Consider the following 13,775-nt stretch of genomic DNA (forward strand, 5'->3'; position numbering starts at 1 on the left):
AAAGTTCACTCATATGGCACCTAGATGCCCTGTCACATAATTTCCTCTGTCAGTTGGTAAGTTTCAGGAAGCCCCTCTGTGCCCAAGGTATCTTTGTATCACTCTAATACCTAGCGGGGCTCTGAATATACCAAGTATGCAACAAATGTGGAAAATGCTCTGGTTACATAAGTATTCAGCATTAAAATCACCTAGCATGCAAACATATGCAGTTAGATTCCAAAATAAAAGAGACACACACCACACTACCACAAATATATTATAATAGACACACACGCACACACACACACACACACAAACACAAACTTTGACAATATCCATGGAGTTTCCCATAGTCTTTAAAAATTTAACAGAAATAAGAGATAACTGAGGAAACATTAACTCATAATTTTATAATTTAGGGAACGATATATTCCACCCAATTAAGAATTCAACTCAGTTAAGATTGACCAGCGGCATCCCATAGACATTTAAAATTTTGTATTTGTATTTATTTACAGTACAGACATAGGTTTTCAAGGATTCATAGAACTTCATGTTGTAAACCAGGTTTTTTAACTGGTCTCTTTGTTACGTAAGCAAATCTAAAGGCAATAAAGTCCTGAAAAGTGGATGAAACCTTAACAGAAACTCTGTGTGACCCACAGAGCCCTTTAATAAGACAATGTCCATGTACAACCTACATCCAGTGATATTCATTTTGATCTAATGATGTTTATATGGAGGATACTTGTGCTAGCTGTGATTTCTTTTCATGTAATGTTCCAGCTCTCCACTTCTAGTCACATCATTTAGAACATGGTTCCATCACATGTTGCTGTTAGTTCACAAGCAAATCAGACATCTTAAAGACAACAGGAAGGTTACAACAGGTTGTACAATGCAGGGCAGAAACTATTATGAAAACCAAACTCTCCTTGCCCATCTTTTCTTTGGGCTTTCTTTTGGTCTTTACCCTGCTTGGGTCTTTGGGAGTTGTGTGCATTGGGTAAAGTACCTAGGACACCGTCTCATTTTAGCATAGGTTGGCTGGCTGTGAAGAGCTAAAATGGGAAAAGAGTTAAGGAACCCTGAGACCCTCAGAGAAATAAATTATAGCTGCTGTTCTTTTAACTCTGCTTTCTGTTAATTTTTTACTTAAGAAAAATAAGATATTTCCCCCTTTATCAACTCTCACCTTCTCATATTGTAAGCAAGTGAAATAAGTAAAGGTCACTTACAGGCAAATAGCCTTATAAATCTGGTAAGTGTGAGAGAAGAGGCCATGGTATAGATTAAATGTTTGGGGTGATATGCCTAACTACAGGAGTTTACAAGGAGTTTACTTGAGCTTTGATGTACAATGCTATCACTGTGTGTTACATAACTGTGGCCCATAAGGACTAATTGTTTAAAGTCATATAAGCATAAGTAGTTCTTCAAAATCGAGTACAAATATAACAAGAATGAAAGCAACAGGGAAAAATTCAGAAATGTCCAAATATCATTGCTTCCGGGGCAAAACTCTATTGACCAGTATTTTTGGTTTGCCAACAAGAAAACGTGAGAACAAGAGAATTTTAGAAAGCAGTAATTGTAAAGAAACAAAACTAAGCAAAAATGAGTTTCAGGTCTTCATTATATAGTTTATATAAATCCAGGTTATTAATGCATAATTCTGGGCAATGGCTTTCCATGCACTGTATCTATAACAACTATTAAACGGCCTCTCTCTTTCTCCTCTATTTAGACACCCTTACATAACCAAGTAGTCCCTAGAGAATTTCTGTGCCACCATTTGCTTCCAGTTGCTTCACAAATGACTCTAACCCACCTCTGGAAACTGTGTATAATGGGCGGTCCGAAATCATTTATGATTTAAAAGTGCTTGTAGTGTGCTAATGATATGAACATTTATATACCTCACCAAAACATATTTAACCAGATAATCCTTTAAGCCAAGACAATATGAGAAAGTGACATTGTAACATACAACAGACCACAGATTTTTCCCACTGAGCTACAGCCTACTTTTTCCATTGACAAATTTCACTTCCTTCCGGAAGTATACAAAGTTAACTATAAAATAGTAACAGCACAGTGTTCATTAAGCCACAGAACAAATCATCTTGTTTTCAAAATATTAACCTAACCTTAGTGTCATATGCATTGATGTAGTAACCGAAAGAACTGTTACTTCCAAACAGTATATACAACAAAAGTGCTGTAGGGAAGTCTTACCAGCAGAACTATTGGTAGCTACACAAGAGATCCATTAAAAATTACTGTTAGTGACGTTAAATGACAACTTATCAAAAATTCACTTAATTTTCACCAGTGTTAGCTCTTTAGAACAACTCTAGAGTAAACAGAGTGTCTTCTGAATATAATCAACAAGCAACAAAGCCAGAACCCACAGTTAGAATTTCAGAGTTGGTAGAAGGAATCTATAGTAGAGCATGGATCTCTGTCTGTGTTCAAAATATCTAATGATATTTTTCATCTATACCGGACTTCTTTGAAAAGTACTATACTGTTTCATATCCTCCTTTCATTGTAACAAATGTATTAAATAAAACCTTTAGATTAAGTTTAAAAGCAGCTGAAAAACTGCCTGCTTTAGGCTCTAATTAGACTCTGTTATCTGGGAGCTTTGGCTCTCAAATATCAGAAACCCCAATAACTTATCATAGAAATACAAGCTCTTGGTTTTGAAAAATATACAAAATGCACTTCACATGGAAATAGCTCTTGATTGTCAAGGAAAGTAAGATACCAGTCTCATTTATAGATTCACGTTGTGCTTGCATTTCAATGATCTTTGTTTTTGCAGATTCCGTTTTTCACAGTTTTGGGCAGCCTCTGGCCTTTGGTGTAAGCACGGTACCAAAAATGGAGAAAGAGCAGCAGAAAGATGCACCCATAACTCATAATGATGTACAGAAAGACTGGAAACTGGTACTTGCAATCTTCCATGAAAAAGAACTGGCCTATATGGATGGTGACAATAATGAACTGGACCTAACAGATGAAAGAATGAAAAATATTATTCAGATATGAAGTCACAAAGGAGCAATTATTTAATGCATTCTTTGGCTGCTTATGTTTAAACACTCTTCAACCATATCCAGGCTACTGTTGGGTATGGAATTTTATCTTTATATCTAGCCTCCATGGGTGTTAGAGTGGGTGGGACAGAGTCAAAATCAAGATGGAAATGGGGAACCACTATTCAGTTCTGCCCAACTACACAACTCCAGTGGGCCCCACATACATGGCCCTAGAGCTGTGCAGTGCGGCAGCCCTTTTGTACCCAAAGAATCATCAGAGCAGGTTTTCTTGGCAAGTCTTCGTCTTGAGTCCTGAACTTGACAAAATGCACATGGGACTCCTATATTATGGCCTAATTTTCTCTAAGAGTTTTGATTTCAAATATTCTGTCTTGCTGTTAGATGAGGTATTTCAATTTGGGGGAAATACAAACATTCTAATTAGAGCCCCAGCAATTCTGTAGGAACCAAAGCATCCCTGGGTCCTTGTACCTGCCACTTGTCATCCACAGCTATATCAGGGTAAAAATATATCCTGCTAATGACAGCAGAGAATCTGTAAGGAGTGAAACAGCATTGATGACTGTCCTCATGAGGCCCGGGAGCTCTTTGTTCCAGGACATTCTACACAGCTTAATGGGAAGATTTCCCAGGCTAATGCCCAGGTTTTTTGCATATCTTTTTTCTCCTGATTAAAAGGCAACATGTGCTCTGTGGGAATGTTAGAAAAGTAAAACGCCATAAAGAAAAATAAATAACAATTACCTATCATCTATCCAGTTATAACCATAGTTAAGCTTTCCACAGTTTCTTTATGATCATCCTCAAGCTTCCTTTCATTATCTTAAGAAACTTCGATGACATGCATATGCAGTTGCTACACTTATTTCTCTCATTTTGCAGACACAAAGATGATACCTTTGGGACCCTTGGCTCGGTGACACTATCAATATTCGACTCAAGTGTGTTTGTGTATAACCAACATATTCAAGATAATAATAAATATCTATTATTTGTTCTATTTGAGTATTTTGCCACATAATTAAAAAGGTTTTATAACATTCAAGAGTAGGTTAAGTGAAAAAAAAAAAGCCCAATACAAAATTGTCTATGCAGTATAATGCAAATCAAGCAACTGGTATACACATATATGTGGAATTATGTTTATTTTTTCTTTCTCTTTGCTTAATTAGATGTTCTAATTTCTCAGCAATAGTCATATGTTACTTTATAATCAGAAAAAAATACTTAAAAAGAAAGCAATTATGAATAATTTTCTTGCAAAGTAGGAATTAAAATAATTTATAATTTATTTCACTATTTCCGTGCACTTGGTTATTTAGAGCATTGTCAATTTTGTCAATATATATGATATACTGTGACTCTACCTCTTTAATCAGCAAGTATGTTTACCATTTAGAAGAAAAACAGACTCACAGGCAGGGATGGGGGAGACTTATAATGCCCTCATAGTTATATTCTCTTCCTCAAAATCATTTAGACCAAGAATATGGAATGTCTAACTTCTAATTTAATATTATGCCTGTTGTGATTCAAATAACCTTGAGATTATCTTGATCATAATTATATTTATTTTATATAAAAGCATAAAATGGTATAAAGATGGCATAAAGATATACATTCTGGTTTAACTGTCTGAACTCTTGGCTACCAAATACACTTTGTTTTCAACACAGTGCTGGACAAAAGTTTAAATAAGATGGAAAGGATAATGATGGGGTGCAATATAGGGGCTATACATTCTATATTCCTATTTTTTTATGACTTTTGTGCTTTTGTTAGTATCCTGATTCATAGGGAAGAGAAATGACTCCAGTTTAGTTTTATATCTGGTTTTAAAGAAAACTAATTACTCACAAGTTGTAATGATGTCAAATACTTTTTCCACCACAGATACTTCTGGAAGGCTGGTCCCAGTGCAGACAGCCCATAGTAGGAATACATGACTACATGTACAGCTGTATTTAGAAAGGCATGGAATGTTCCCAAACCACCTGGAAAATAAAATTATTGTAAAGTGGGGGCAATGCTCCTTAATATATGATTCATTTTTGTCTGAACTGAGATTTCAGAATAATTATTTCTTTAATTTTAGTAAAGAGAAAAACATATACAACATCAATGTTGTTAAATAGTTACTAAATGAGAGGGAACTGGATAACACGTTCATTCAGTAAAATGAGATGTAAATCTTCAAAAATAAGTTAGAATGCCTTTATTTATTGTTATATCTTAACCTTAAGATGGTCTTTTGATTTAGGTTCACTTTAACAAACTAAGTTGAGTTACTTTTTAAAAATGGTATATGCGTAATAATAATAATAATCAAATTCATTTTTTTAGTAAGGGTTGGCATATATAAAGTATACAAATACATTAATCTTAAGTGATGATTTTGCACATAGGTATACGCACCCATAACCATCCACATAGAACATTTCCAACATCATGTACAGTTTCTACGTCTCCCTTCCAAGAATATGCTCCTCCCAATGTAATCTTTATGCTGACTTCTATCATCAAGTACTAGTTTTCCTGTTATTAACCTTTATATAAGTAGGATTATACAGGATAATCTTTATCCATGTTGCTATGCATATTAGTAGCTTCCTTTCTTACTGCTGTATAGTATTACAGTATTACACTGTAATGCATCACAATCCATTCTCTTGTGCTACAAAACTTTGGCAATAAAACCACTGGCTTTTATTAGTAGGCTATGCTGAGTTTGCCTTAATTATTTAAAAACAATTATTGTTTTCCCAAAATAAACATTTATTAATTGTTAAGCCACCTTTGTTTACACTTCCATTTGATTACTATCAATTATGACTTCCTATTTTGGTTTTCTTCTTCTAACCACTACATCTCCCACTGATCACATTCAATTTAGAACAGAAACAAATAACCCTGGAGAACAGAAGCAAAGATCAACTCAATTGTCTTTTTAGCTGGACTTGTGTAGTACAGTGTAAGGCGTAACAAGGTGACTAGTTGATAGTAGGGCAAGAGACCAAAAAACTCCTCCTTAGCATCTTTCCTAAGAGGCACAATCTGGAAGAAGCTGCATTCTTTATATATAGCCTGATTCAGCTTAGTGATGCTGATCTGGGATTTAAATTTTTCTCCAAAATATTCTACTTTTTTTTATTTCAGTCTTCTTTAATTCCAGAAATAAAATGAAATCTCACAAATGTGGAACAATTACATTAGAAAAAGGACCAAATTCATAAACACTACATATTACAGGAAATTTAAAACAAAATAAAAATTGTTGCATAGTAGAAACAGATTACATTTCAATAATCATTCATAATTGCAGAAATTCTGGATACTTCTAGATGTTACCACTGGTAAAGTACTCCTTTAAAGTAACCTGTTTTAAAAAATTATTTTTGAGTTATTTAAATATTCCCCCAGTGCCTCATTTATGCTGTCCTGTGCTTCATAAACTTTCTTCTCCTAAATAAATAAAATTGCAGCTAATTCTTTAATTTTCATAAACTTCAAGTCAGAAGAAACTGAATTAATGAAGCTTATTAACAACCTCCCACCTTTTATTATTTACATTTGGGTTAGTCTTTTTTCCCCAAAGAAACTTGAGTTAATAAATTATAGTGGTGTGAAAACACCTTTTCTAGGGTGATTTAAAAATATAGTAGTTGTCTATTTCTGATAGTTTAGGAGTCAAGTTGCTTAGCATAAGCCAAATACCTCTCACGTCCATTTGTGTCTTGTGATTATATAAACACACAGGAAACAAACTACATCAGAAACTTTCTAAGATGCCTGCCCCATTTTTTTTGGTCGAAGACTATTTTCCATCCAGAATCTTTCACTATTTAAATGTGCTAAAATGAGAAGGATCCAATGGGCAGGAATTTAACAAAGCACTAGTGTACCTAACAGGGTTTAGTTAAGGATTACTAATCAAAATCAGCTTCCAAATAAAATTAACTTGCTGATTTTGTCTAGTTATTATTTTCTCAGATATGTTAATAAGTTTGTTCATAGAACAGTCACGTTTTAATTCATAATGTTTTTCACATCTCCTTTGGAAGGCTTTCCTAATAAAGTATTTTCTAATCTTGCTTTCTCCTTTACAACAATACTTTTGCAAAGATAACATCCCTGAATGAATTACAATTAGTGCCATCTCATTTTATTCCTTTGGTTTAGAAAAAGGAATCACCTGGGTAGTAATCACAATTCTACATATCTCTGGAAGGGAGTATGTACATAACGAATATAAAAACCTGCCAGAGAAACATTTGCATCATATTCCAAAGAAAAGTTGGAATTCTTATTATGCCAGAGAATTGTACAACAGGCAAACAGGAAATTAAATACTAGATAGAGATCAGCTGTGCTCAAATTTTTGAAAGAACAGTTTAAACTGGAGTTTCATTTTAGGAATGAAAGTCAATGCCAGACCACATTTCTGGAAATATCTCAGCTCTTGTTGCTGTACTTGTCACTAAGTAGATATTAGGTGTACAAGTATTTACTAGATTCCACATGCAAGACTGAACAGAAATGCCGACTTGAGGAACATATAAGAGAGAAGAAAGTATTTACATTTTGAAAGCAGAAGGGGGATTAAGGTGTGGACAAAGAACTCATTACAAAGTGTTTGATGTCTACAAACAGGGTAACATTGAAAAACCAAGGAATTTCATGTCTAAATTTTCATTATTGAAAGCAATGCCTATTTGGAAATGGAAGCCATACTATCAATGGCTCAAGAATAGACACTAGAAAAGTACTCAACTCTATTCTTCAAATAAAGTTCATTTTTCCCATTATAGAACTAATAGCTATTCAATACAGAAAAATCAGAAAATACAGAGGAAGATAAAGATGGAGAGGGAAAGCTCTTTTTTGTGTCAGCACCTCCAAATAACTGTATTTTGGGGGTACTGCTCCCCAATCTTTTTCCTATTTATACTTATTTTTCAGTGTTGTAATATTCTGGTCTCAGAGAAGAATCTGAATAAATAAATTATAAGGGTGTGAAAGAACTTTTTCTAGCATACTTTAAAAATAGAAGAGATACCTATTTCTGATAATTTTGGAGTCAAACTGCTTAAAGGAGAAGATGAACTAGATGTCAATATCATTTACATTTCACAGTTATATATATATATATATACATAAGAATTCATAATCATTTTATTAATGGGTAGTTAGGTATTTTTCAATTTTTGGCCAAAGAATATCACTCTACAAAGAACTTATGTGCATGTGAGAGAAAACAAATACATACAAAGATAAGTAAAATAATGGAAATTAAATAATATAGCTATCCTTGATTTGTAAAAGGACACAAATGAGACTATCTTATCATAACATGAGCTACATTTTTACATCAACATACATTATAAGAAAAACCAGCAACATTTACTTTTTAAAAATTCATGACATATAAATGCCAATTTGGGGAAAGGAAACACCTCACATACTGGAAAATCTGATGCCCAAAAGCCACGTTAGGAACCGTCCTTCTGGCTCTGCTAAGGTTCTGGTATCTCTTTCATGCCAATGGCTTATTCATGCCCTCTCATTCTCTGGGACATGAAGATTTTCCCCCATGCCGAGAGACTCTAAAACTCATATAAGAATTCTTCAACTGTGGTTTCTTATTTTAGTCCTGTAAAGTCAGAATGCCCAAAAGAAATGAGCTACTCACAGAAATTTTAAAGCTTTGTCTAACATGGGCTGCAGATTTACTCAAAGACTTCTTAAATTTAGGAAAGATTTATTTTTTATTTATTAAGATATATTTATTTCTTAAATCTTCGGACCAACTTTTGCTAATAAGTATACGTACTTGGGGGATATCATTTATTTAACACTTTATGATAGGGCAAAATTATTTAAACTGTTTTTTCCGATTCTAGATGTTCAGAGGCATAAAACCAATGCCAAAGGAACAAAAGAGTCTGATGCCAAGCTTTTGATTTAAACCAGTTTTGACTTCAAAATAATATCAAAACAATATCCTTCCACCACAACTTGACACATCTTTAAAGAGTTGGTAGGGAATGAGATGTGTATCAGTTACTGGAGTTTTGAAAGGAACGAAGGCTGGAACTTGAGAAAAACATTCTAACTTTCTAGAAACCTGGAAGGAACTGATACCTAACTATATTTCTATAAAACTAAGGCTTCTACCATTTTATTTGTTTGCTGTTTATTTATTTAAGGATATTTAATAGAACTATATGGGAAAAGAGTAAAATCCAAACAAAACAATGAAAGGATAAAAGTAGGAGACCGTACCCAAAAGTCATGAGTATCTAAAGAATGGGGGGTGCGGGAGGGATCTAGGTTGAGAGTCTCACATTTATCTTTCAGGTAATAATGAAAGTCAGAAGTTTAACCAAAGTAATTCTTTGATGTTTTGAGTTTCTTCTAAATCATATATAAGGACAGAAGAATTTGTGTTCACAACATACAGAAATGTAATTGTTTATAACACATGATCCCAACTCTCCCTTGGCTACCTGCGGCAAATTTGACTCCAAACCACCAGGTCCATGGCATGATGGTATGATGGAAGACATGCAGGAAAGTCACTTGGCTATTTTTCTTACGCAGAACAAAAAAGATCTGAAATAATTTTAAAAAAATCAAGTTCATAGAAAATCATGCAATGATTTATCTACTGTTACAAAAATACTGGCAAAGTACAAACATCATAATTTACATTCAAAGGGCTGCCTTAGAGAATGCTCATAGAAGCAGCTGATTCTCCAAGGGGCAGCTTAAAAGCTAATTAGTATTAAGAAACTTAGATATGATGACTAGTCATGGGAGAATCAATAAAAAAGTGTTAAAGAAAATGTATGCAGATTTGAAAATCAAAAATGGAAAGTGAAGAACTTAGTCAAATATCATTGAAAGAAATGTTACTGGTAGGAAAACATCCACGTGGATTTTAAAGTATATGGGAAAGCAGAGAGTCTCAATTCTTAGGACAGAAATTACTTTATATTGCTCTCTAAGATAGCCTACCAATTTAGATAAGGGAAAGGAGGACTTGCAACAGAGCAAAAGTTAGCATATAATTATTAAAGAAAGATGAAAAGGGAAGAACTCAAGGGGATTTGGGGAAATAGGATGGGGGGAAAAAGCAGCCTGGGAAAAATGAGAAAGGCAACAAAGGCACTATCCAGACTGAATGTACTCATGGTTTGCAGAAACCCTACAAACAAACAAGGAGGAGAACTGGAAGGCTTTTACAGGGGAGTGGGTTTTAAAAAAATTCAAAAGCAGAATTAAGTGTTCAAGAAATATTCAAAATTCAGAATACCAGTGATGAGTCAGACTTCTAAATATAGAACTAAGCAGAACAGCACAAATAGAAGTATCCATAGCAGTATTTGAGAAATGCGGTTTAGGGAAGGACATAGAGGTAGCAACAGTTTCCTTATGGAACCTGGAAATGAGCACAGGCAAAGCAGAACAATGAAGCCAAAATGCATTTGCTTATGCACATGGAAGAAGGCAGCATGATGCAGGATGCAAAGGAAAAGCCCCACATCAACTATCTGGGGTCCTGGTCCCAGGCAGTAGCGGCATTCCTCTGGGTGAGTTACTTACCTTTCTGGCTTCAATTTATTTTCAGATTGAGGGCTCTGGACCAGATCAGTGGTTCTCAACCCTGGCTGCATATTACAATGTCCAAGAAACTTTATAAAAATTGCTATGCCTAGTCTCTGACTGTAGACCATCTGGCACCAAATCTCTAGAGGTGAGGGCCAGGGTTTTTTTTTGTGTGTGGTGGTGGTGGTTGCTTTTTCTAATGCAGTTAATTCTCCTGAACCATGATGGCTTAGAACCACTGAACTACAACCAGGGTCTCCCAGTGTGGACCCTGGACCAAGAGCAACAACATCACCTGAGAACTTAAAAGAGATGCAACTTCTTGAGCCCAATATACTGAACCAGAAACTGTAGGGGTGGGGTGCATGTTATCTGTGTGTTAACAAGCCCTCTAGGTGATTCTAAGGCATGCCCAAGTTTAAGAACCACTGTATTCTATGCTCACTAAAGTCCCTTCCAATTCTAACAGTATGTGATCATTCAGCTGAGAAGGTGAAGCATGTTGAGATTTGCTACAAAAAATACACAATCTGTAATAGGTATTTATAATATGTATTCTGAGGAGAGAACACAGTTGTCTTAGACTCAGAACTGGTTCCAGAATAACTGAGATCCACATGCCCCAACAATGAAATAAATGTCCAGCTTTCCTAAGCGACTCTGAAAACAGAAGTAGGTTTTCTCCTTTCATCATGGACCCTAATCCATGGCACTTGCTTCTCCCAGAGCCCAGTCACCAAAATTCAGAGTTGATCCTCAACAGGATCTTAAGTTGGAAGAGAGAAGATCTAGTAAGCATAAACTTCAGAAAGGCAGATGGAGATAGTTTTGTTGTTATCAAAATTACTGATATCCCAGGGCTAACATCCTAATGTAAGTTTATGAATTTTGAAGCATTTATCCTCTTAAAGGAATATGGATGACATAGTGCTTTGGTTTATATCAAAAGAACGCAAGGTAAAATGTTCTCTGTTCTTTGCTTCATGAACTTGCTTCCCCAAACACTAGTTATCCATCTCCATAAAGATGCACAGTTTTGCAGAATATGTGACAGTTACATACTTATCTTAATCAGGTAGTAGATACATAACAAGAGCTTTTGGAGTTTGCAAAAGATTGAAAAAAAATGCTTATCCGATTTTCTAAAATTACTGATAATAAAAGGTAAAAAATAATTGGAGTTCTGCCGGAAGTGGAAAGATAACAAGAATTATCAGACAGATTAACTCCAGCAGTTTATTGCTTCCACTAAAAGATCAAACATTTACCAAATGTGGTAACCACATACTCACAGTATCTAACAGCTCAATAAATTTGGAGAAGTAATAAAGCCAGCAGGTGCGTGCCATCTGCAGAAACACACATAGATACGAATTTATTTTATTTTTTATGTGGAGGAAATTTTAATTTTTTTAATTTTGGCAAAATATACATACTGAATTTACCATTTGTAAGTGTTCAGTTTGGTGGCATTCTCATTTTTGTGCAACCATCACCACCATTCATCTGTAAATCTCTTCTCATCTTGCAAAAGTGAGACTCTGTACCTACTAAATAATCACTCTTTACCTCCCTTCCCCACCATCCCTTGACAACTACCATTTTACTTTCCGACTCTGATTCTAACTACTCCAGGTATTTCACATAATAGAATCATACGGTATTTGTCCTTTTGTGCCTGGATAATTCCACTCAGTGAAATGTCCTCCAGGTCCATCAGTGTTACAGCACATGTCAGATTTTTTTCCCTGCTAAGGCTGGGGATTATTCCATTGCATGTATGTACCACATTTTCTTTATCTGTTCATCTGTCCGTGGACATTTGGGTTGCCTCTATTTCTTGGCTACTGCAAAAAGTGCTGCTGTGACTATGGGTATACAAATATTTCTTTGAGTCTCTGTGTTCAGTTCTTCTAGTTAAGTATCCAGAAATGGAATTGCCAGATCCTATGGTAATTCTATCTTTAATTGTTTGAGGAACCAGATATGAATTTATTTTTAAATCCAGGAAGGTAAAAAATAAGAGCACCAACTTTCATTTAGCAGTAAACCACATACCTGACTTTATGTTTGATTCTTTCTGATCATTTTTAGCTTTTTTTTCTGTACATATAATTTGATAATCGAGTCATTTACTTCTTCTGAGTTCACATAAGTGTTAAAAAAAGAGTCTAAAATGTTTTAACATTTAATTTGAATTATGAGTTTTTCCAAAGAAAACTCACCCTCAGTGCTGAAGGTGACTGTGAGTAGTCAACAATTTCGCATCGAAATGAATAACCTGTGCCCCAGCCAGACATCACAAACTGGAAGAGAGCATATGTACATTAAAGGACGAAGCATCTGCTCAACAGCTATAACAACAGGACTTTGGATTGTGTCTCTTTACCACAATCACAGTTGACTCTGCATGCAGTGCAGACGAAAAGGCAGGCTAGAACAATTACAGACTGGGAACTCCTTTGATAATCAAAGCAACAAGCATTTTCAAAATTGTATACTCATATATTACCTACATCAACTTTTTTCTGACTCAAATGTCCATGTCTTGGAATGATTATTCTGATACAGTGGAGAATAAAACATTTGGGTGTTTTGCCTATATAGCAAACACTGGTTGGTACATGCCAGTATATGTACACATATGTATATCTATATATGCCTGTAAATACGTTTACATACTCTGAAGGGGATAGCAAGGTCTGAAAACAGTCTTTTCTGGTGATGTCTAATCTTCTCAATCAGTCAATAAGTAAATGGGCAAACCAGAATTTCTCACTGTACTCATTAGATGGCTGCCACAACTGGGTTTTCCTGTTCTTGGCTAGTGTGTGTAATGTGAAGTGGTAGTCCATGACTCTTAAAAATCAAGATTGATCAAACACAAGACTCAGAGATCAGTTAATTTTGGATTCCCATGATGAGTAAGAGAGGAAAATGTTAACAAGAAGAGTGCAAAATGGCATGTCTTAATTCCAGCACACCCACAAAGTGACCTTAGACTAGTGGTGAGAAGAAAGGGTCTATTGTTGTTATCTGAACCTTAATTCAAAGATTATTTTGACATTCTTTTAGTAGGATGGGGGGAAGTTCTTTTAAAAGAGTATCTGATTCAAA

General features: G+C 34.9%; 1 protein-coding gene across 3 annotated transcripts in view; it reads right to left on the reverse strand.

Moving 5' to 3' along the window:
* Positions 1 to 463: 463 nt before the first annotated feature.
* The window catches only part of ELOVL7 (ELOVL fatty acid elongase 7), a 75,862-nt gene continuing 62,550 nt past the window's right edge, over positions 464 to 13,775 (reverse strand). For 2 of the 3 annotated variants that reach the window (XM_038530678.1, XM_038530679.1), the window contains 5 exons: positions 12,884 to 12,964; positions 11,951 to 12,007; positions 9,557 to 9,662; positions 4,908 to 5,044; positions 464 to 3,000 (listed from right to left, as the gene is read on the reverse strand). In XM_038530678.1, coding sequence (XP_038386606.1) covers positions 2,791 to 3,000; positions 4,908 to 5,044; positions 9,557 to 9,662; positions 11,951 to 12,007; positions 12,884 to 12,964 — 591 coding nt within the window. In that variant the 3' untranslated portion in view covers positions 464 to 2,790. The remainder of the gene's footprint in view (positions 3,001 to 4,907; positions 5,045 to 9,556; positions 9,663 to 11,950; positions 12,008 to 12,883; positions 12,965 to 13,775) is intronic. The other variant, XM_038530680.1, reaches the window with a different exon arrangement.

The sequence above is a fragment of the Canis lupus genome, chromosome 2 (genome assembly GCF_011100685.1).
Source record: "Canis lupus familiaris isolate Mischka breed German Shepherd chromosome 2, alternate assembly UU_Cfam_GSD_1.0, whole genome shotgun sequence".
Lineage (NCBI taxonomy): Eukaryota > Metazoa > Chordata > Mammalia > Carnivora > Canidae > Canis > Canis lupus.